Source organism: Lupinus angustifolius, chromosome LG20 (genome assembly GCF_001865875.1).
Source record: "Lupinus angustifolius cultivar Tanjil chromosome LG20, LupAngTanjil_v1.0, whole genome shotgun sequence".
Lineage (NCBI taxonomy): Eukaryota > Viridiplantae > Streptophyta > Magnoliopsida > Fabales > Fabaceae > Lupinus > Lupinus angustifolius.
In genome coordinates this window covers 122,317-144,924 of record NC_032028.1, presented here as the reverse complement: position 1 = coordinate 144,924, position 22,608 = coordinate 122,317, and the positions used below count along the sequence as shown (strand labels likewise).

The following is a 22,608-nucleotide window of genomic DNA, read 5'->3' as shown; positions in this document are numbered from 1 at the left end:
GTAAGTTTAGCAAAAGGCATAAAGGAGACTGTTGGATGAGTGGACATACTAGACAAGAGAATAAACTAAATGTAGTAGAAATGAGAATGTTGCATTGGATGAGTGGACATACTAGACAAGATCGGATTAAGAATGAATGCATTATGAAGAAAGTTGGGGTAGCTTCTATTGTGGATAAGATGGTAGAATCACGCCTTAGGTAGTTTGAGCATGTGAAATAAGACTGTTGGAAGCCTCATTAAGGAGATTAGATCAAATGAAGGTTAGTCCAACTTCTAGAACAGATGGATGCTAAGAAAAACCATAAAAAAAACGATTAGGAAAGATTTAGAAAAAGACTTCACTTATGCGGTGGGTTTTATTTAGTGTAGAGCTGCTACTGTCCTGTGTTGCCTTCACTATGAAGTTAAAAGTATCTAGTAATATTCTATTTTCTTAAATCCTAGTCTCTTATGGTATCTGGTTTTGCATATATTTAATGTGTATCAGGTTCTGTGATCAAGCACCAACTTGTAACTCATCTTTCGCTTGGGATTGCTCTTCGATATGTTCTTGATGCATTACGCAAGCCTGCAGATTCAAAAGTTAGTGTTTTGTGAATCGGAGTGGTAGTGGATTTCTTTAAGCTTATGTTTGATGTATAAAGTCTAAACTCACATCCCCTTTGTATGTTATAGATGTTTATGTTTGGAAGTCTGGCATTAGAGCAGTTTGTGGATCGTCTTCCTGAGTGGCCTCAGTATTGTAATCATATTCTGCAAATTTCCCATCTGCGCAGTACGCATTTGGAGATAGTTGGTTTCATTGAAGACGCTCTTGCCAGGATTTCCTCTGCACATGCAGACGGAGATGGGGCGAGCCTTGCTTCTGGTATTAGTAGCCATAATTCTGCACCAGCTACACTAGGGCATGTAGAGGTAAAAGTAAATTATCTTCTCCAATTTTGTCAGTCTTTTTTCTCCACCCCGTTCTTTGTTTTTTATTTTATTTTCGGCAAAACTACTAAGTTTGTGCTCCAAGTTTCTTGTTTTCAAGTAGGTCCTATAAGTTTTTTGTTTCAAACATCTTTGTTATTTTCTGTTTCAAATTGGTCATAAAAGTTCCCCCCCCCACACTTGTTTTCTAGCTTAAAACTCATTTTTTAATAGTATGACACCAGAGTTGTGAATTTTGGTGGTGAATTAAGAGGAGTTAGGAGTAAAAATTGCCGTGCAGGACCAAATTGAATAGAGAACCTTACTTCAAGGACCAACCTAGTAGTTTGTCCTTTACATTTTGTAAATGCAAAACACACATGGGCTAGTCAGTCATAGTTATTATTTTGTACTTATTTTAATGAAAAAGAAAATGACAAACCGTATGGTAGTACAATATGATCTTACTTCAGTTGGTGCTTGAACTTTGAAGTATTTGGATTTGGTTGAAAATTAGTCAATTAGTAATCTGGAGATATTTCTATAGAAGTGAAAGAAAAAAAGATAGGTCGTTGTGGTATTTTCTGTTTAAGGTAAACTTTATGCATATGTGTTATCCTTTTGGCAGCTCAATGCATCTAGCATCATACAACCTGGGCAGCAGCATATGCCTCTGCAGCTTCAACAGAGACGTGACATTCCTCTGGATCATCGTTACAAAGCTTCTTTTGGACTTGGTTCATCTACAGATGTAAAACCACTCTTATCTTCTCTAGGTCAATCTTCAGTTGTTACACCTCCTGATGCTTCTAATATCAATAAGGTACTATTATACTTTTATTTTGTTTACTGAGCATGACGTGAATGGTTTGTTTTTGTTTACTTATACAATTATAAGACCTACAATGTTATATGAGACTGAATGTTGGACGCTAAAATGTCAACAATAGAATAAATTCAATGTAGCAGAGATGAGAATGTTGCATTGGATGAGTGAACATAATAGACATGATAGGATTATGAATGAATACATCAAGGAGAAAGTGGGGATAACTTCTACAGTAGAAAAGATGGTAGAATTGCACCTTAGGTTGTTTGGGTATGTGTGGAGGAGACTATTAGACTCCACAATAAGGAGAGTAAATCAAATGAAAGTTAGTCTAATTTCTAGAGGCAGAGAAAAGCCAAGAAAAACCATAGCCGAAACAATTAGGAAAGATTTTGAGATCAATGCTTTATCAATGGACATGATTTATGATAGAACAGCATAGCATCATTCGACCGATGTAGCCAACCCCACCTAGTGGAGCTAGGGATTGGTTGTTGTTGTAGTCTTTGGTATTGTTATTGTTACTGATACTGTGAATTTATTTTGTTGCTACCATTGCAGTTACATAGCACAGTCAGTGCCTCATCAATGCTAGCTTCTGGTTTTGTCCGTCCTTCCCGTGGAGCCACTTCTGCTAGTATATTTCTGTTGTGAACGATTTCCGCTAATTATCATAAATATTATCTTTCTGATTTCATTTATGAACTTATTATGTTGTGTTTCTTTGATCTGTCAATCTAATGTAGGGTTTGGGTCCGCCTTGAACATTGAAACTTTGGTTGCCGCTGCTGAGAAAAGAGAAACTCCCATTGAGGTGCTTTAGACTTTTAGAAGAAGTTGATATATTAGATGCTTTTTTTATTTTTGGTTTTAAATTCGTTCGGCTGTTTAGATTCACAACTATTTTATTCTCTCTGCTTAGGAACAGTGTTGTATAATTGCATGCTTTCTTGAATTTTGGTTTTCAATGTCTGTTTAGATTCACAATCATTTCACTTTACTTTCTCATACAAATGCAAGCCTGAACCTTTTTTCTCTATGTATTATTTAGTCCCGTTTCTTTGCTATAGCAGGCTCCAGGATCAGAGGTTCAGGACAAGATATCATTTATAATTAATAACATTTCTGTTGCTAATGCTGATACTAAAGCTAAAGAGGTCACTGAAATTCTGAAAGAACAGTACTATCCATGGTTTGCGCAGTATATGGTTATGAAAAGGTTAGCATACTCAAAACCACATCTTCTTGTAATTGCCTAAAAAAGTTGTATTTATGTAGATATATGTTTATGGATGTACTGTGAATATAGTGGGTATGCCCGCACACACAAGAATACACACTCTAGTTTTCTTATGGTATTTTTATTTACTTTTCTTATACCGATTGAAACTTAACTTTAATGTAGGGCGAGCATTGAGCCTAATTTCCATGATTTGTACCTGACTTTCCTGGAGAAAGTTAATTCAAAGGCTTTGAACAAAAGAGATAGTCAAGACAACTTATGAAAATTGCAAGGTTTGATCCTTGATACTTTCCCTGTTTGATTTTAGTTAATATGTGTTAAGATTTGAAATAATTGTTGTATTTGTGTAATCTTCAGGTTCTTTTAGGATCAGAGCTTAAAGTGTTGCAAGGTGAATGAAAATGGCCCCTAACAATGCATGTTGCAAATGCACTGATGTTATAAATTAGGGCGGGGAATAAGACAAATATTCAAATTTTATGACATGTAAGTTGGAAAGACAGAGTGAAGAAATTGTAGAGTGTCGTTAAGTTCAATCGTCAATAAATTTTGCAGGGTTTATTTAATATTAAAGTTATGTTGTATATTATTTATGAAATGATAAAAATGATGCACGTGGTACTATTTATAACACTTTTATACACTTCAGTTAGACTTATATTCTTGATTTTTTTCATTTTCCTTTTTTGATATTTGTCAATACATATGATATAACAAAAAATTAGTTGCATTAATTCAATGCTAAGAAATTTGGTTTATTTAAGTTCAATCGTCAATAAATTTTGCAGGGTTTATTTAATATTAAAGTTATGTTGTATATTATTTATGAAATGATAAAAATGATGCATGTGGTACTATTTATAACACTTTTATACACTTCAGTTAGACTTATATTCTTTAACAATTTATCACTTCAAGTTATTTATCCTCAATTTTTTTAATATATTTGTTTTATACATTAACTACTAGTTGAAATGAATAATAAAGTGGTATGATACAACTTCATTAGTTAGTTATTTGACACTGAGATTATGGGTTGAAATATGGGAAACAGTTCTTCGCTTGCGAGGGCGAGGCTACCTACATCACTAGGTGGGAGCCTCATGTACCGGGCCACCCTTTTTTGGCTTAATGGGATACTATTTTTGAACATTATTCATGAAATGCTTCTTCTGTTTATAGATCCCAACACAGATACCTAATATCGGGACTCATGTTATTATCAATCAAAAGCTCAGTAGTTTTGGGTTGCAAATGCATTTTCAGAGGTATGGTGCTTTAGCTATATGATGTTTTTTTGTTTGAATCTATGCGACATACTGTGGTACTATTTATAACACTTTTATACACTTCAGTTAGACTTATATTCTTTAACAATTTATCACTTCAAGTTATTTATCCTCAATTTTTTTAATATATTTGTTTTATACATTAACTACTAGTTGAAATGAATAATAAAGTGGTATGATACAACTTCATTAGTTAGTTATTTGACACTTTTGGCGTGATACAAAAATTAAAAATAAATTAATACAAAAGTGAAACAAAATTGTATTTACAAATTCTATTACCAAACACTCAAATTTTATTACATACTCTAGTGGAATTCTAATAGAACTAGTAAGTTAGAAAGTAAGAGTGAAGAAATTGTAGAGTATGGTAAAGAATGAAGTTCAATCGTGAATGAATTTATAGTGTTTATTTACTTAAAAAAAGATTAAAATTATGTTGTATGTTCTTTATGAAATGATGCATGTGGTACTATTTTATAATACTTTTATATATTATAAATTATATGGTTGACTATATAATGTTGCTAATCATTTCAAATTTGATACTTTAACAATTTATCACTTCAAATTATTTATCCTCAATTTTTTATATATTTGTTTTATACATTAACTATGTTGTGGTACCAAGAGAGGATAGAGAAACTTAAAACTCCAAAAAAATCCAAAATTTCAACTATGTTGTGGTGTTGGGAAAAATCAACTTTCATTGTTGATGTCTCCTCCTCCTACACTGCAACATTTGTTATTTGATAACTATTCAAGTGATAATAAGATTTTTTTACTTAATAAAAAAACTCTTTCAAGCCTCATATCACATTCTTCTTACTTTTTTTTCCTCCAAAAGGTTCTATGCTACTATTGTCTACCTTCTAAGACTACATTGTCATTTTTTATATATTTTATATTTTAAGAATTTAATTTTAATCTTAGTGGGTGAACAGATGAGCAAACATATAAATCTTATGATCACACTTTTTAGTACTAAAATCTTAATGTAATCTATCCACCTTTCCTTATGTAGTTGTTGAATTTAAATTAAAAATTATACAGTTTCACGTCTTTCAATATTTTGTATTAATTTATATATATAATTTAACATTTATTATTATTCTAAGAATTAATGTATTTTTTACTACATTGAAACTTTGTGATATTATTCATTGAATTTTAATACCACACTTGATTCTTCAAGTTTTAATTTTTCTCAATTATAATTAAAAAAATCAAATTCAAAACTGAAATTTGATTTTAACTTTTAAAAAAATTAATTTAAAAAACTAATATATTATCACGATTTCCCTATTTTTATTATAAAAAATCAAATTTGAAAATGAAATTTTATTTCATTTCTACAACTTTTAAGATATTTATTTTAACATAGTATCTGTTTCCTATAGTCATTAAAAAATTCAAATTTGAAATTGACATTTATTTTCCACATGTGTTTGAAAAAAGAAGTACACGTGTAACACATGTATTCTTTAACAATACGAATGTTCAGTGTGTTTTAACTATACAAATGATGCACATATAATATGTGTTTTTTTATCAATGTGTATATACGAATAATATATATATTTTTAACTACACCAATATAGGAGTCAAATGCGTATTCAGATATAATAGAAAGGTAGAAAACAAATAATGTGCCATAAGAATGGATGGGTAATTTGCTATAGTTGGAACTAAATAAGTCACGTAAATATCTGGGAAAGGAATAGAGAGAATATTCTGAAGGGAAAAAGGAGCAGCTAGCTTTGTTGGTGAGAGAAGAAAGGGAGAAACTGAAAGCAGCAGCTTTGTTGGTGAGAAAAGAAAGGGAGAAACTCAGGATCTGATCTGATCCGATCCGATTATTCATGGCTTCTACAGAGGGATTGGTGCCCATAACAAGGTCATTTCTTGCATCTTATTACGACAGATGTCCTTACACATCTCTCTCTCAAGACATTTCTCGTCTTTCCTCTCAGATTCGTTCAATTAATCTTGATTTTATCAATCAACATCCTCCTACTACCCAAGATGAAACCCTATTAATAAACGAAGCTCTCCACTCCCAACCTCCTCATAAAATTGATGAGAACATGTGGAAGAATCGAGAGTTCATTGAAGAATCCATTTTTTTACTTGATACTTCTAATTGGCCACACCAGGTATGTATCTATCTATACTTCCTTTTATTTCAATTCATTCATATTAACATTCATTCATTCTCCAGCTTCAAGATGATGTTGAGCTTTCTACTCTACTTGGGGACCTCAAACATAAACTTCACAATACTTTGAATGTTTTGGAATCCTTCCAAATTCAAAATTCTGAACATGTATTTAACACCGGTGCGTTCTCTTTCTTCTTTTATTCAATTACCTATCTGTGGAAGGACACATGGCTCATTGCCCATACTTGCTTCAACAAATACATCAGGCATTTCAATTTATATGCAGTTATGACATATTTACCTCAAGATTTTCGAGGCACACTCCTTAGACAGCAACGGGAACGCTCAGAGAGGAATAAGCAAGCAGAGGTTGAAGCTTTGGTAAATTCTGGTGGTAGTATACGTGATAGATATGCTCTCTTGTGGAAACAACAAATGGACAGGTAAGCCTTAATTCTTCTCTGCCTGTTTGTTCATGAATTAACGAGAATACGTTAAACAACCCAAGGATCACAGGAGAAGGCAGTTGGCTCAACTTGGTTCGGCAACTGGAGTCTATAAAACACTCGTGAAGTACCTTGTTGGAGTTCCTCAGGTATGGATTTCTTTTTTGTCAATACATGCCTGAACTACCCTTTTCTTCCTCTCTTGCATCTATTTGGCAGGTTGATTTGTGTCTGCCATCACCTTCATAGTTCTATTTATTTGGACTAAATTTGTTGTTATTCAGTTTATTGTGTCTGAGTACTGGTTGTCTTTATAATTATTTCTTTATATCATAATTTATAAAACATCTTTTCTTGTTTGGGTTGTAGGTATTACTTGATTTTGTTCGGCAGATAAATGATGATGACGGGTACAAATTTACTTTTTCTAAGTGTTGTTCAAATTCTATTCTTTGATATCTGTTTGGGATAATAATATATGAGTAACAATCACGTGAGAACTCACTATACTTGTAGGCCCATGGAGGAGCAGCGTCATCGCTATGGACCACCATTATACAGCCTTACTTCAATGATTCTTTCTATTCGACTGTTCCTTTCGTTGTCATGGGCACGATATGAGGCCAGGAAATTGTGAGATACCTAATACATTGCATTCTTAATTTTGTAATGTGGAACTTGAGCAATTATGTGAAGTCTCAATATTCTGTCTTGCTGTTTCAAAGGGTTAAATATAAGTAAAACTTACATTGAAAATGCTCTAGAATTGTGTCAAGTGTCCTTGTAATAAACCTGTGTTACACCAACACGTGTACGTACCAGGTATGAATAAGGTATACTGCTGCTTTGTTGAATGGTTATAGGGACAGTAGCGGTACCCAGTAGGGATGTAGTATTAGATATGTCATTTTTTTTTAAATCTAAGGTACGAGTACACCAATGTAATTAGGTACAAATGATCAGAGTTAGCACTAGCAAAGGACGCAAGAGGCTTAGGATGATAGGTTGAGACCCAAATCTGACTGAAATGTGAAGATGATTGATTAATTATGTTACTAATATTTAGTACTATGATGTTACTAAGAAGAAAATTGGGAAAAATTCTAAGTTTTCAGCCCAAAATAACAATTTTGAAACAATTTACATCAAATGAGTACCAGTACTCGGTGTGTACCCGATTCGGGTACAATAACTTATTCAAAGTACCCATGTAAACAGTAATAAACTCAGTTCTTTGCCTCTGCATATACAACTTAAACTTTTGGTTTTGGGAGTTTTTTTGGGTGGGTGGGGCTTTGTTAGTTTGATTCCATAGAAGATGTCCTGTATTTCTTTTGTCCTGTTTTCATTTCGGCTTTTGAGGATTGCTCATTCTCTCCTTCTCTGTTTTTATCACATAATGCACTCTTTTTTCTTTATGAGAGGAAATGGTTGATGTATTCAACCTCAACTTATGTTTCAAGCTTCTATAAAGGACTGCTATTTACTATCTCGTTTTTAGTATTTTTCTATCATGAATTAATTTATAATGTTCCGCACTAATGTAATCCTCTTTCTTCTCTTTGTGTATATAATATGATAGAACAAAGGATCAAATAGCTGTCTTGGAACAAGCTGTTGATGTCTACACCATTGAGTTTGAAAGGTTCATAAAATTTATTAGGTATTGTAACACTCATGTTAATATTGCTCGTGCTTTTTTTTTTTGTTATTTATTGTCAATAATGTAATGTTTAATCAATGCAACATTTGTTTTCAGTAGACTTTGTGGAAATTTAAACAATAAACATTATTAGATTTAAGTGTTTATTTTGTTACTGAGCAAGTGCCTGTCATGCTGTGTGGAGTAGAGACTAGCTAGTGTAGAAATGGTGAACTGGTCAAGGGTGAGACTGGGTATGGGCTAAATAGAGCGGAAAACCCTGTACAGAGTGAAAAAATGGTGGTTGGCTGTACTGTGTCGAGGAAGACTAGACAAAGACTTTAAATAGAGTGCAAAGATGGAGGTTAGGTTGGCGAAGAATGAAGAACAGCAATGTTCAAATCGAGACTTATGATACCCAAAATTTTGCTGTGTGCCCACGTGAGAACCTGGACTTCAGTGGGCAGAATTTAGGAAATCTCACCTAAAATATGGTTTTCATACCTCACTGAGACGCGACTGAGACAGCCATAGTTGCACCCTAATTTAGTCCTGCCACATTGCTTTAATGACTGCATGGTGAAATACACCACCATAGCGCCCTGTTCTTCAGCTATTGTGCTGCTATTTGCGCGATTTGCAACTATGATCTCAGTGTGATTTATCCTTTCATTGAAGATTGCATTTTAGGCTATAAGTAGAACTGATTGAATATCACTTATGAGCTTCTTTGCTCATATTTGCAGTTCTTGATTATCATCCTAAGCTTTTAGGTTGAAATGATTCTTCAAATTCTCCCAAATGAACAGTATCAGTGTTCTAACTTTTACTGCTAGATTTTCAAATCTTGTTGAATAACCAGCAAGTTTTTTTTATCAGTGAGGTCTTTGCAAACTCTCCTTTCTTCATTTCAGCAGAGGTTGCTGGTTCGTTAGATGTAAGGTAAATATCAAATCTTGTTTTCTTGTATGATTTCTTCTATTTTCATTTTAATTTTAGTTTTCCTATTTCAGCAAAAATGACATCTACAAAGAAATCAGCGTTCCAGCTGGGAAAATATATGAGGTATACTTATAAGGCTTGTGAAATTTATTAATCTATCATTGCTTGCTTTTGAAATGTTCTTACTTTCTTTCCACATACCATCTGATAGAAACTGGATTAGAATAGTAAGAATCTGAATATTATTGATAGAAATCACTATGAAGTACAAAGTTCTCTAGGTATCCGAGAGGCCTAGAACATTCCCTATCCCCAAAGGGCCCAAACTATGCTTCTCTATCTGGTTGGTGCAGATTATTTCAGTTCTATTTCTTATTAACAGATTACCCACTCCAACTCTTCAAAATAAGTCACCTCATTATCTACTCTTTGGTACTAATCCTGAGTATATCAGTCTAACAGTGTTTTGTTGTGCTTGTTTTCTTTTACTTAGACCTTACAACAAGCATAAGCTTGATTTTTGATCATTTGAGTGTCTTCCTTGGTTATTCATCCACACATAAGGGATATAAATGTCTATCTAAAGATAGTAGAATATATGTCTCTGAAGATGTTGTTTTCAATGAATACTCTTTTTCCTTTGTCTCAAAATCATCTATCTCCACTTCAACTCCTAGTTTTCAATCTAATGACATTAATGAGCTTATACACTTCAGTTCCACTATTGCTTCTCATTCTACAGACAATTCAACCTCACAAATCTCAAGCCACTTTCAGACATCCTACAACTTGTTCTCATTCTTCCCCGATACATTCTTCTGACTATAATCACACACTCATCAGTTCTACTTCATCCTTGTCTCTGCCTTTATCTTCTACCACTGCTCAAACTTCTTTGTCTTCTCCTTCACATTCCCCTCACTCTACTGTTCCAGTCTCTTTACATCCCCTGTAAACCAGGTCAAAGTCTAGAATTTTCACAACCATTACGCCAAGGATATTATTAACCCGAACTGAACCTACTAGTGCCAATGCTGCCTTGGCAGATCCAGTATAGCAGCAAGCAATGCAAGCACAATATGGTACTTGGTCCTTACTCCTTAGGGCCAATACCACCACAGAAGCAAGGTATAGGTTGTAAATGGGTTTTTAGGGTCAAAGAAAACCCCGATGGTACTATACACAAGTACAAGGCAAAGCTTGTTGCAAAGGGATTTCATCAAAAACATGGTATTGACAGTTGACTATAATGAAACATTATCTCATGTGATCAAGCATGTAACAATCAGTTTTATTGACTCTTGTTGTTTCCTATAACTGCCCTATTATGCAACTAGACATCAATAATGCCTTAAATGGATATCTAGATGAGGAAGCATACATGACTCCGATGGGTTTTAGCACAGTGACAAGTCCTTAGTTTGCATGTTACACAAGGCAATTTATGGTCTCAAACAAGCCCCTAGACAGTGGTTTGAAAGACTAAAAGGGTCACTTATCAAACTTGTGTTCAAAGTCAGCAAATGTGATAATTCACTTTTCATTCATACCTCTCTAACCTAAAGACTTTATGTGTTAGTCTATGTGGATGATATCATAGTTACATGATCCTCCTCTTGTCATGTTCATCAAATCATCTTAGTTCTTAGTACCACATTTGCTCTTAAACAACTTGTCAAATTGGATTACTTTCAATTCATTAATAAAATTCAGAGAATTCTCTCTCTCTCTCTCCTTACTTTCTTTACAATAATTTAGTGTTACTGTTATAAATTTATGATTTCCAATTGAATAAATCTGACAATTTTTATTGCTTATAAAAAGTCTGCATTGTGCTGTTTTTTATTTTACATGGTTATATGATGAAGTCTTTTTTTAAGGTTTTACTCTCAGTGGACTCGGTGAACTCATACATTGCATGGGATTTTTCATTAGTACAAGGCAAGATAAATATGGTATTGCTGCAGTGCTGCTACCCCTTTATTTAGAGATGTCATGTTATTTTCCTTAAGCATCTCTCCATAGTGAATTTTCTTTTGTTGGTCGGCAGGATATTGGATTTAGTCTAGAGTTTATAAGTCCTGCCGGGGAAAAAACTGTAAGTTCGATTGCCATTTCTCTTTCATTATATTTATCGGAATTGGTTTCCTGAAGCATTTCTCATGTTATTCTTCATCAGCTCTCTTTATTATCTTAGGCTCTCCCCAGCACATTTTTGCCTTCTCTTTATTCTTTTGTGTTTTACACTTTTGACATGTTTGTTGCGACTTCCCATTTTCATGGTGGCTGGTTGGTTATGACACAGTTGATGTTACCTTACCGACGTTATGAATCTGACCAAGTGAGTTTGTCATGTTTATTGCAGCTTATAGGCTTTTTATAAAGCATTTGACATGTAAGTTCTCATGTTGATTTTATGCCATATTATCATAGGGTAACTTCTGCACATTAATGGCTGGAAGCTATAAACTGATCTGGGATAACACATATTCAACTTTTTTTAAAAAGGTATGTGGACATGTTAACTGATTGAGTGAGTTATAGCTGTCTTATTACCCAACATGGACAGATTACTAAATTCAAATTGCACAGTAGTTGAGCCATGGACTGAAATTATTTTGATATTCTACTGATTGTATTTGTAGGTGCTACGGTATAAGGTAGATTGTATACCTCCGGTCGCAGAGCCAGTGCAATCTGACTGATGCAAAAATGCTGAAGGGAGCATTTTTGTATAAGCCTACCTGGTTGATTTGATGGTCATTTTAATCTTGTGCAAAAAAACCATTCCCATTTTCTCATTCCCAGGAATGATACATAACTTCAATTTATTTATGTGGAGTGGGAAAGAAATGGGAACATAATATTTGTTGTATACATTCCTGATTAAGAAATCCTGTATCTTGTGTCTGTAGATTATAGCTGTCTTGTAAGGGGTCTTATAGTAGTACCCTTGGGTGAACCAATTGCTTGACAAACAGTAATTAATATTATGCACGTCAAAATCATCCATTAAATTAAATGGATAATCAAGGACGATCAAACTTTAATCTCATTAGATAATGCTCGTAAGCTCTTCTTAATTATTTTGTCTATAGTTTTTCATTAAGCACAATGTATATTTAACTATATATCCATTTGGATGGAAATCCAATTTATTTAAAAATTTACCAAAAAAAATATTATACTGAAAACTAGTAGAGAAAGAGGACTGTGGCAATCAAAATGTGCATGGAGAAACTAAAACAATGTTGGTAAAAAAGTTATTATTACAAGTGATTTTTTTTATAAAGTTTGATTTTTGTAACTAATGTTTACGAGTTCTTTAAAAAGTAATATTTAAAAAAGTTTATCTAATCTATTCAAATGCAACTCCCACTTAATAGTGCATCATGTTAAGTAACAACAGTAGATAATCTGAGGATTATCGTTAAGTTACCACTGCAGATTGAATACAGGATTTACTGAATTTATTTAGTCATTATGTTTGAAAATGGTATTGTGCGATGACTACAAATTGTGCACGAATGAAAAATCACTTTTTGTCGTCTATCAATTTATCAATAGGGATTATATTGAAGAAGGTGGACATTAAAGAACCCCCTGGGTAAGCTTACTAGAAAGTAATTTAGTTAGTTTTTGATGTCGAAAAATCTAACTTAAAAATAGAATGGTTTATCACCCAAAAACAGATGTGTTGCCAAACACCTCTCCAGATTATTGTTCTGGAGCAGCAATTATTTTTCCTCAAATATAACTTCAAGCTAACACCTTTGTAATGATTACAAATGTGGGATAACAATTTTGGGTTTTAGAATAAGTCCTATGAGATAAAATTTGTGAAGAATTTAGAAAGTCCCTTCACTCTTTGCTTTTACTCTCAGATTCTCTAATTATGCCCTTCCTTTCACTAAATCTCTGTTTCTGTATTTGGTTGCATGTTACCTTTAGAATTAATTTCTTTCACACCTCCAAAAAAAATGCAAAATGTTGCAATGAGGGTATTATTCAATATCATAGTAGTTGTGATGGTGCTTAACTGCTTATAGTTATACATTGATTAGCCTCATTACAACAACTTAGGTAAGTATTAAACTATATCAATTTTCCTCGATAATAGATACAAAATAATAAAGCTGGGGAAATAATTTTTCCACAACTTGTGTTTTTAATTTAGTGAATCCTCAAAGCTTAAAATATTGAACAAGAAACATAATAGGAAGAGATCAAATAAAATTAAGCAGACGTTTGGCAGAATCTAGAGTGTTAAGTAGCAGCATTGCAACAGTCATAGGTCCAACCCCTCCAGGCACAGGGGTGATAGCAGCTGCCACCGACACTGCTTCTTCATAGCATACATCGCCCATGAGACGGTAACCATCCTCGCAGCTAAGATCCTCGACAGGATTTGTTCCAACATCGATCACAGTTGCACCAGGCTTTATCCAGTTCCCACGGACCAAATTAGGCACTCCAGCAGCTGAAACTAGAATATCAGCATCACAAGTGATCTTTTGAGGATTTTCTGTAAATGCATGTACAATAGTGACTGTAGCATGGTGTCTCTGCCAACATAGAAATGATATTACACCTTCGTGTAGAGAAAATTAAGTTAAGAAGAAATGATAGGTAATGACAAATGTTTTACCTGCAATAACAAGGATGTTGGCAAACCAACAATATTACTTCTTCCAATCACTACAGCGTTCTTCCCCATAATCTGCACTCCAGATCTCATCAATAACTCAATGCAGCCCTTTGGAGTACAGGGAATAAATAGTGGCTCCCCTCCTCTCATTGCTAGATTCCCTATATTAAGAGGATTAAAACCATCCACATCCTTTTCTAGACATACAGCACCCAAGACTTCTTCCTCATCTAGATGCTGTCCCAAACATTTTGCAACAAGTCAACCACAAGAATCAAAAAATTCTGAACATGCACTAATCTACTATAGTTATTTGCTTTAAATGTACAGCTGACATGTAAACTAGTTACTCAGAAAAACAATGTGATAAAAGAATATTTGACTTGCAAGTTTCTACTCCAAACAACCAAATTTACTTTCACAGGTATTATGGACAAAATCAAACAATGCTTAACCACCTACTGCAGACGCTATTTTCAAGCTTAATCACTATGGGCAGAAGTAAACTAAAAAGAATGATATGAGGATTGATCTCCAATAAGAATTAAAGAGCATCACCAGCAACAAGGACCAAAAGTTGAGGATTGATCTTCAATAAGGAAGAACTAAAGAGCACCACCAACCAAAAACCTCCAATATTTAACCAATAAGCGGGACGACATCAAGGGCGTCATGAAGAACCTTGACCAACACAAGAACAAAAGCACTAACCGCATCTAGACCATGATGGATCTGAACCATATAAGATTTCAACCACTTCAACAATTTTATATCCAACACTACCCCTCAAGTTGGAGCATATACATCATAATAGAGAAGAGAGAAAACCTACGCTATTTGTGACAGAGATGACAACCTCAAATCAAAGAATAACAGTGCATATTGAAGCTTTAACAAAATCATGACCAACAATAACATATACGGAACAGAGAAAAAAACCAACATGCTAAAGTGAGAGGCTAGAAGGACAATAAAACAATAGTGGAAACGACAAACCTTGAAAGTGAGATGACAACAACAACTAAAAGGTAAGAACAAGTGGAAAAGAAGACAACAACCGGAAAACCAACCGAGTGGCTATATAATACTAGACTCTATTTATACAATGCGATACAAAAAATAAACCTCTATTAACCTCTATTTATACAATACTAGACTCCTAATTAAATTAGGAAATAAATCATAAAAAATAAAGTGATTTCCCACGGCACAAGAATTTCATTTCAGCTGTTGATTCTATAGCAATTCCAACGACAGTACAAGAAGCATTGAGGGAGAAGAATTGGGTTGAAGCCATGAATGAGGAGATGAGTAGACTAGGAGGATGGGAGTTGCATAGGTTTGATTTGAAAAAATGCATTCCTTCATGCACATTTGGAAGAGGAAGTTTATATGGAAATTTGGCCTGGTATGGCTCCACTAAGGGTAGTAATGAAGTATGCAAGTTGCAAAAAGCCTTGAAGTAGTCTCTGGGAGCATGGTTTGTGAGGTTTACTAAGGCAATGGTTTGTGAGGTTTACTACTTTAAATTGGCATCTGAGTTTGAGAAGATGTATCTCGGAAGATTGAACTAATTCCTTTGGATTGAAGTGATTCCTTTGGATTGAAGTGATTCCTTTGGATTGAAGTAATTCCTTTGGATTGAAGCTGTTGCCTACTCCAAACAAGGCATCTTTATTTCTCAACAGAAATATATTATTCATCTGCTCTGAGCATTGAAAAGTTGTAAAGGTGGCCCTTTTCATTAATAATAATAATAAATAAAAAGTGAGAGATTGGGAAATTACTTGTGGGAGAGGAAGTTGCACAAGAATACCATGAATTGAGGGATCCTTGTTAAATTTCATGACAGCTTTACAAACATCAGCTTGTGCAGAATCAGTGGGTAATTCAGTAACGAAAGAGTTGATTCCAACTTGGTCGCAGGCGAGTATCTTGTTGCGGACATAAATTTGAGAATCCCTTCTCTGACCCACCAAAATGACAGCTAATCCAGGAACTATTCCAATGCATTTCTTCATTCGTGTTACCTCAGCAGCTATTTTTGATTTGATTTCCATTGAAATTAACTTTCCATCAAGCACCTTAGCATTGTTAAGTGTTGGAATAAGAGTTTTGTGAGAAGAAGAATTAAAAGTCCAGATGTCATGGTCAGGAAGATCGAGAGAAGCAAGAGATGAGGGAGAGGTTAGAATGTGATTGCTGCTACTGCTACTGTGACTGCGAAAGCTTATCTTTCTTACACAATTCTGCCATCTCACTCGAGTTATCTTTCTTACACAATTCTGCCATCTCACTCTCACCAACCCCATCATTCAATCATTCATCTAAACAATTAATCATTTATAATAACTCAAAGACCGATTGTTGGAATCGTCCTTCTCCTTTGCTTCAACCTGCCTCGCCCTTGCTTACCCACTCAAAACACCTCTTAATTCATATTACATTTTTCTTTCTTTTATTTCTTATATTTTAATATCATGGACAATAACAAAAATCATTATATTATTATTTTCAAAATTTATCTTTGTCTTTTATTTGTTTGTTTTAAAAATAACTGAATACTCAAATTTTCAAGGCTTGCTAATTTTTGTCTCTAGAAGTATTGATATTATTACATTTTATTCTCACATTAAACAATGTTAATTAATAATGTGTTGGTCTAATAGCGTAATGTCCTATTAGTTCTATAGAAAGATTAAAATATTAAGGGTTTGATTTTTGAGAGCGATACTTGTTGAAATAGACTGTCACAAAGCCTAAAAGAGAATAATTCCTCTACTTGGGAATATCCTTAATAGTACTAAAAAACATTAAATAATGTTAATTTCATTATTCCCTAGTACAAATGTTAAAATGTGGTAAGAACTATGAAAAGATAGCTTCTTGATGAATCAAGAAGTGTATAAAATAAAGTTTAAAGAAAGAAGAATGAGAAACAAATATTGATAATATTCTCATTGAATGGATTGAATTGATTTAATAAGAAGTGAGTCAATATGGCTTATTTATACAAGAGAAAATAATGAAAAGAAAATTTGTAAAGCAAGTAACTAACATAAACCTAACTTGTTAATTCCTAACTTTCTAACCAACTAGCATCTTCCAAAATAACCTATCATATACCTTTAATAACAAAGAATATTAAGATGGCATCTTTTATGTTACATAACATCAAGGAATCTTGATCAATGTAGATATAAGGGGATATTACAAAATGAGGTGTGGACTTAATATAAAGAGAAAAGATGTATACATTAACAATAAATAAGTTTTATACATTATTATTATATTATCCATCATTTATGTTCAATTATTATTAACTCTTTAAAAAAAATAATACAAATAAATAAGGATAATGTATCAACTATATATAAATCTTTACCATGACAGTGTATAGATACTACATTCTAGTATAAAATTACAAGGAAACATGTAATGCTTATACCTTACAAAGGTTAGTTTATTCCTAAAGATGATCAACATAGATCAAATGTAGATTACAAAGGATTGTCTTCAGGAATGAGGAATCCTAATTGTACTACAACTTCTCATTAATCTCTAAATATGAATCTTTAGATACACTCTTTTTAATTATCATCTTACACTTACACGTACCTCATGCCATTATTATGTTTTCCTTAGCCAGATTATTGAACAAATTTATACTTATTTCTCCTTTGATCATCGACGTACCACCGTTGTGAGAGATTATCCTCGACCGAATCAATTAAGACATCAATGTCAATCCTCATTTACACACATTTTAAACCATGGCTTCTACTAACTAGATCCTCCTAAAAGGGTCTTTAACTTTGACCATTTTGGAGAAGACAACACCCTCAAAATAAAGTTGCTTAAATTCCAACATAATCATAATTACATAAAAGCTTAGAAGAGAAATGAAAAGGATGAAAGACAAAGAAGATGATGGTGAATGGAACCACACCCAAGGAAGGGTGATAAGCCTATTTCAGATGTCACATGGTGGATTAGACCTTAATAAGACTTTAGGTGGTTCACTCTAGAGCCTAAGTGAACATTCTCAATCCAAAAAAATAATAATAAACTCAAATGAACATATATCTTGGTTAAAATAATCAAAAGTAACACAAGAATGAGGATTGAATTATGTTTCTCAAATTTTAACAGTATAATAAAATCATTTTGGCAGAGAGAAAAAAATTAACCACATAAAAAGTTCAGACCATTGACTCGTCTATTTTTCAAAAGAACTTTCATACCACTACCTCGTCCTATAAGATCTGTTTTAAAAGTTGTTTAAGAAAAGAACTTCTTATAGCACAAAATCGAAACTCTTGAGATTAGAAAGTAATTATAAAAGCTTAAATAAAAGGATTTAATAGATACAATATTAAATATTTGTTTATACAAAATCATAGGCTAAGTTATGTTTCTTCGTTTCACCAAATTCCACTATAATCTAACATTTATTATAACTAGAAACAAATATTATTTGCACGCCTAATATTTGCATGCTCAAAATCTTGATTATTGTTTGCACACCTAGCCTCTTTAGGCACAACAACTTAAGTATTGTATGCATACCTAGTCACTCAAGGTTCAACAACTCGAGTATTGTTTGTATATCTAGTCTCTCGAGGCTCATCACTAAACAATGGTTTTATGTTAGAAAGAGTAAAATAAATATAAAAGATAAAAATTGTAAATATAATAGCTCATAATTGTAAGTACATGTTCAATTTAGGTTAGTTTTATTTAATACAAGGTGAATTGAATGTTTGATGTAAATAAGAGATTTAAATGTTTGATGTAAATAAGGGATTTAAATGTTTTACAGATTGTTTGCATATTCTTATATGTTTTGTTTTATATGTTCTTCAATGTTGAGCCTATTTATAGATACATTTAATGTAGGTGTTATGATAGTTGTTGAAGTTCTTATAGAATTTTATATTGAAATTAATATTCATTGAGATTTGTTTCTCTTCAGCTTGATTTTCTCTTCTACTTCTCCAATATCATTTATAAGCCATAGTCCTTCTAAAATGCATATTTAATGATTAATGGTTTTTGAAGCTATCTCATGGAAGAGAGAGAATATGGTAGCCTCCAAATATGATGACCAATAGGATTCTTTTGTACTTACGTAGAAAAATTTCCTCTTTCTTCAAGAATATATCTTTTGCTTTCTGCCAAATCCGACCAACCAAATGACTATTGTCTACTAGATAAGTGTTTCTACTTTTTTAATTAAAATTACGTCTTTAGATAGGCTCTTGAGGCTTTTATTCCTTCTCGGTTAAATTTCGTTGATCCTCGTTCTTCTGTGATTGACGATTTTAATTCTTCATTCTAAACTTTCGTATTCTTCACATTATATGTTTATCTTCTTGAAAGGATTATTCTTGTTCATTAATTATGATGAAACTTGTGAAATGTGTTAAACATAGATGAGCCTTGAACATAGACAAACCTTGAACAAAGATGAGTCTTTAACATAGACGGATCTTGAACACAAACAAGGCTTGAACATAGACGAGTGTTGAATACAGATGAGTCTTGAACATATATGGGTCTTCAACATAGATATGATTTTCTTTGATACTTTTCAAAATGGGCCTTTGATATTAATATTTCATCACATCACATATGTTCTAGTACTAGTATGATTTTATGCTTAAGATTAGAGATTTCGTACAATTCAAAATAATCTTACGTAATCTATCCGGAACTATAAAAACTTAGTGGTTTATTATTTAGAATGTTTTTGAGAAACTTGAGGTCTTAACACTGATTGTCATTTTAGGATCATGAGGTTACATTATAACATGTGAAGAGACAACCCCATAACTCCATCATTAATGTTGAAGTGACATATAAACTTACTACATCATTTTTTATTATATGATTTTAATGCTATAACTCCAAAAAATAAAAATCCAAATGACCAGCTCATAACTAAGAACATTCGAATCTACCCTTACATCAAGCTTTGAATTCCTAACTTCTTTCTCAAGTCTTGGAACTTATTAATGGCTTAGTTATTATGTCTGCCAATTGAAGCTCACTCTTGTAATGTTTGAGTTTGATTCTTCCTTCTGCAACCTGTTGTATTAATTAGTGCTATCTTGTTTCAATATGCTTGTTTCTTCCATGTGAGACTGGATTCTTGGCTAAATCAATTGTTGATTTGTTGTCTATCAACAATTCAATCATTTCTCCATTTTCAATGCCAAGTTCCAGCAGAAATGAAGACAACAAAATTGCATGGCAAACTGTTGAACAAGCTGCTATATACTCTGCTTCACAAGTTGATAATGTCACTACCTTTTTTATTCTGTGAACGCCAAGAGATAGGAGCACCTGCAACCATGAACACATGCCCCATTGTACTCTTTCTATCTAGTATATCAACACACCAATCAGAGTCTGAGTAGGCCATGAAAGTGTTCCCCTTAGGTATCTCATAATTCTTTTGGTTGTAATCATGTGAGACAGTCTTGGATCACTCATGAACCTACTAATCACACCTACACTAAAGGAGATTTCTGGTCTAGTATGGAAAATGTACCTCAAACTTCCCACAATTTGCCTAAATATTGTTGCATCCACAACTGCTTCTCCCTCACAATTATTCAGTTTCAGGTTCATCTCTACTAGAGTTTTTGAGGCATTAAAATTCCTCATATTGAACTTGTTCAACGCCTCAAGTAGGTACTTCTTTTCGTGCATGAATAATCATCTCTTGGTGTATTGAAATTCCAGTCCAAGGAAGTATGACAATCTTCCTAAATTTGTCATTTTAAACTCACCATTTAGGCTTTCTTTCAACTCTTCAATTCTTTTTGAGTTGATACCTATGATTAGAAGATCATCTACACATAGGCATATGAACAAAGCACCATGGTTTTGGTCTATAGACTTCATGTACAAATCATACTCAACTGAGCATTTCTAATTATTAGAGTCAGTAGAAACTTGTCAATCATCTTATTCAATGCTCTAGTGATTCTTTTAATCTATAGAGTGTTTTCTTGAGTCTTAGCACTTTATCCTTATTGCCTTTGCTGATGAAACCAGAGGGTTGAGACACAAACAACACTTCCTCTAGTGGACCATTAAGAAAGGCTGACTAGACATCTAATTGACACAATCTCCATTTATTCCAGCTAGTAATACATGTAAAGCATTTGTAAGAGAAATGTTGCTAAAAATTTTCTCTCTATTAATAAAGATGGTTAAAATTGCATTCCTACAAATATATATATAAAATAATTATTTTACCAATGCAACAAAAATAATTACTCGGACTTCATACTCTCATATTTCTATTTAATGATTACTTTCTTTTTATACAAGTATATTTTAATTGACACTGAAATTCCACAATAGCGTGGAGTTGATAAGCACATGAGCCCTTAGTATTCACAATCAATCAAGAAATCCAGGTAGTGTAAAAAGAACAAGAAAGATAAAGGGAGATGGAACAATTACAAATGGATAAATAGTAAATGTTTGAGGTATGAACAAGGCTCGTCATCTCTAAGATCAAACAATTCAAATTTCCAAGAGCATGATCATAGGAAAAGTACAGACAAGAACTCATCATGTAGAAGGAAGTTTGATAAGAAGAATGTGCAATGCTACAATTGCAAAAATTATGGTCACTTTGCAGCAGAATGCAAATTCAACATTGGCAACAAGATGATAGGCAAAGAGTAAAAAGATAGATTGACACAAAATGGAGAATCTGATGATGATGATCATTACTTGCTAATGACAACTATTAGAAACAGTCAAGAAAGTGTTGATTTCTGGTACCTTGATACTGAATGCTCCAACATATGATAGCAAGAAGGATCAATTCACAACTCTTGATGAAACAACCTAGAGTAAAGTAAAGTTTGATGATCATATTTCAATCTCAGCTGAAAGGATTGGCAAGATGATGATCCAGAAAAGAGATGGAAAAAAAATCCTACATTTCTAATGTTCTACATGTTCCTAAGATGAAGAACAATCTATTCAGTCTCGGACAGTTGCTGGAAAAAGGTACACCATGGAAATGAAGAATGATATGTTGAAGGTATTTGATAAGCACAAACATAACATCTTGAAGTTACCACTATCACCCAAAAGAACTTTCAACATAGGCATACATGTTAGTGAGCATAAGTGACTTCAATCAACAATTGAGAAAGACACATGGCTATGACATCAAAGGTATTGACATATAAACTTTAAGAGTTTAGGTTTGCTCAGTAGAAATAAAATTGTGACTGGTCTACCATACATTAGAACAACAGAACAATTGTGTGATGAGTGCGTATCTAGCAAGCAAACCAAAAATGGAAAGTTGTCATATTTGAGATGTCAAGCCTTGGGTAGTTGTCATATTTTCTTGGCATAGAATTCAAGAAGGCAAAGCAATGGATTTTCATTCACCAAAACAATGGAGTTTCAAATGATTAATTGTAGCTCAACATCAACCCCTATTGAAACTAGAAAC

The 22,608-nt window shown here is 33.1% G+C and overlaps 3 protein-coding genes across 5 annotated transcripts; 2 read left to right on the top strand and 1 right to left on the bottom strand.

Annotated features, from left to right (window-relative positions):
• Positions 462 to 3,367, top strand: LOC109335628 (CCR4-NOT transcription complex subunit 1-like). Of its 2 annotated transcripts, none has more exons than XM_019571782.1 (8): positions 462 to 584; positions 678 to 917; positions 1,543 to 1,737; positions 2,305 to 2,380; positions 2,490 to 2,557; positions 2,817 to 2,962; positions 3,149 to 3,258; positions 3,344 to 3,367. In XM_019571782.1, exons 2-7 carry the CDS (start codon positions 678 to 680, stop codon positions 3,246 to 3,248), a joined length of 825 nt encoding a protein of 274 aa, XP_019427327.1. In that variant the 5' UTR covers positions 462 to 584; the 3' UTR covers positions 3,249 to 3,258; positions 3,344 to 3,367. The 2 variants fall into 2 exon arrangements, with proteins under 2 accessions (XP_019427327.1, XP_019427326.1); XM_019571781.1 differs by having other exon boundaries at positions 678 to 923.
• On the top strand, positions 6,051 to 12,479 carry LOC109335627. 2 transcript variants are annotated; one of them, XM_019571779.1, is made up of 14 exons: positions 6,055 to 6,431; positions 6,497 to 6,614; positions 6,723 to 6,879; positions 6,953 to 7,031; positions 7,252 to 7,292; positions 7,399 to 7,515; positions 8,465 to 8,545; positions 9,404 to 9,466; positions 9,538 to 9,589; positions 11,347 to 11,421; positions 11,517 to 11,564; positions 11,772 to 11,807; positions 11,900 to 11,974; positions 12,112 to 12,479. In XM_019571779.1, the coding sequence occupies exons 1-14, from the start codon at positions 6,138 to 6,140 to the stop codon at positions 12,169 to 12,171; spliced, it is 1,296 nt and encodes a 431-aa protein (XP_019427324.1). In that variant the 5' UTR covers positions 6,055 to 6,137; the 3' UTR covers positions 12,172 to 12,479. The 2 variants fall into 2 exon arrangements, with proteins under 2 accessions (XP_019427325.1, XP_019427324.1); XM_019571780.1 differs by lacking the exons at positions 11,772 to 11,807; positions 11,900 to 11,974; positions 12,112 to 12,479 and adding an exon at positions 11,832 to 11,864 and having other exon boundaries at positions 6,051 to 6,431.
• LOC109335626 (bifunctional protein FolD 1, mitochondrial-like) lies at positions 13,455 to 16,472 on the bottom strand. The gene is made up of 3 exons (XM_019571778.1): positions 15,902 to 16,472; positions 14,115 to 14,351; positions 13,455 to 14,031 (listed from the first exon to the last, which is right to left on the bottom strand). The coding sequence occupies exons 1-3, from the start codon at positions 16,427 to 16,429 to the stop codon at positions 13,693 to 13,695; spliced, it is 1,104 nt and encodes a 367-aa protein (XP_019427323.1). The 5' UTR covers positions 16,430 to 16,472; the 3' UTR covers positions 13,455 to 13,692.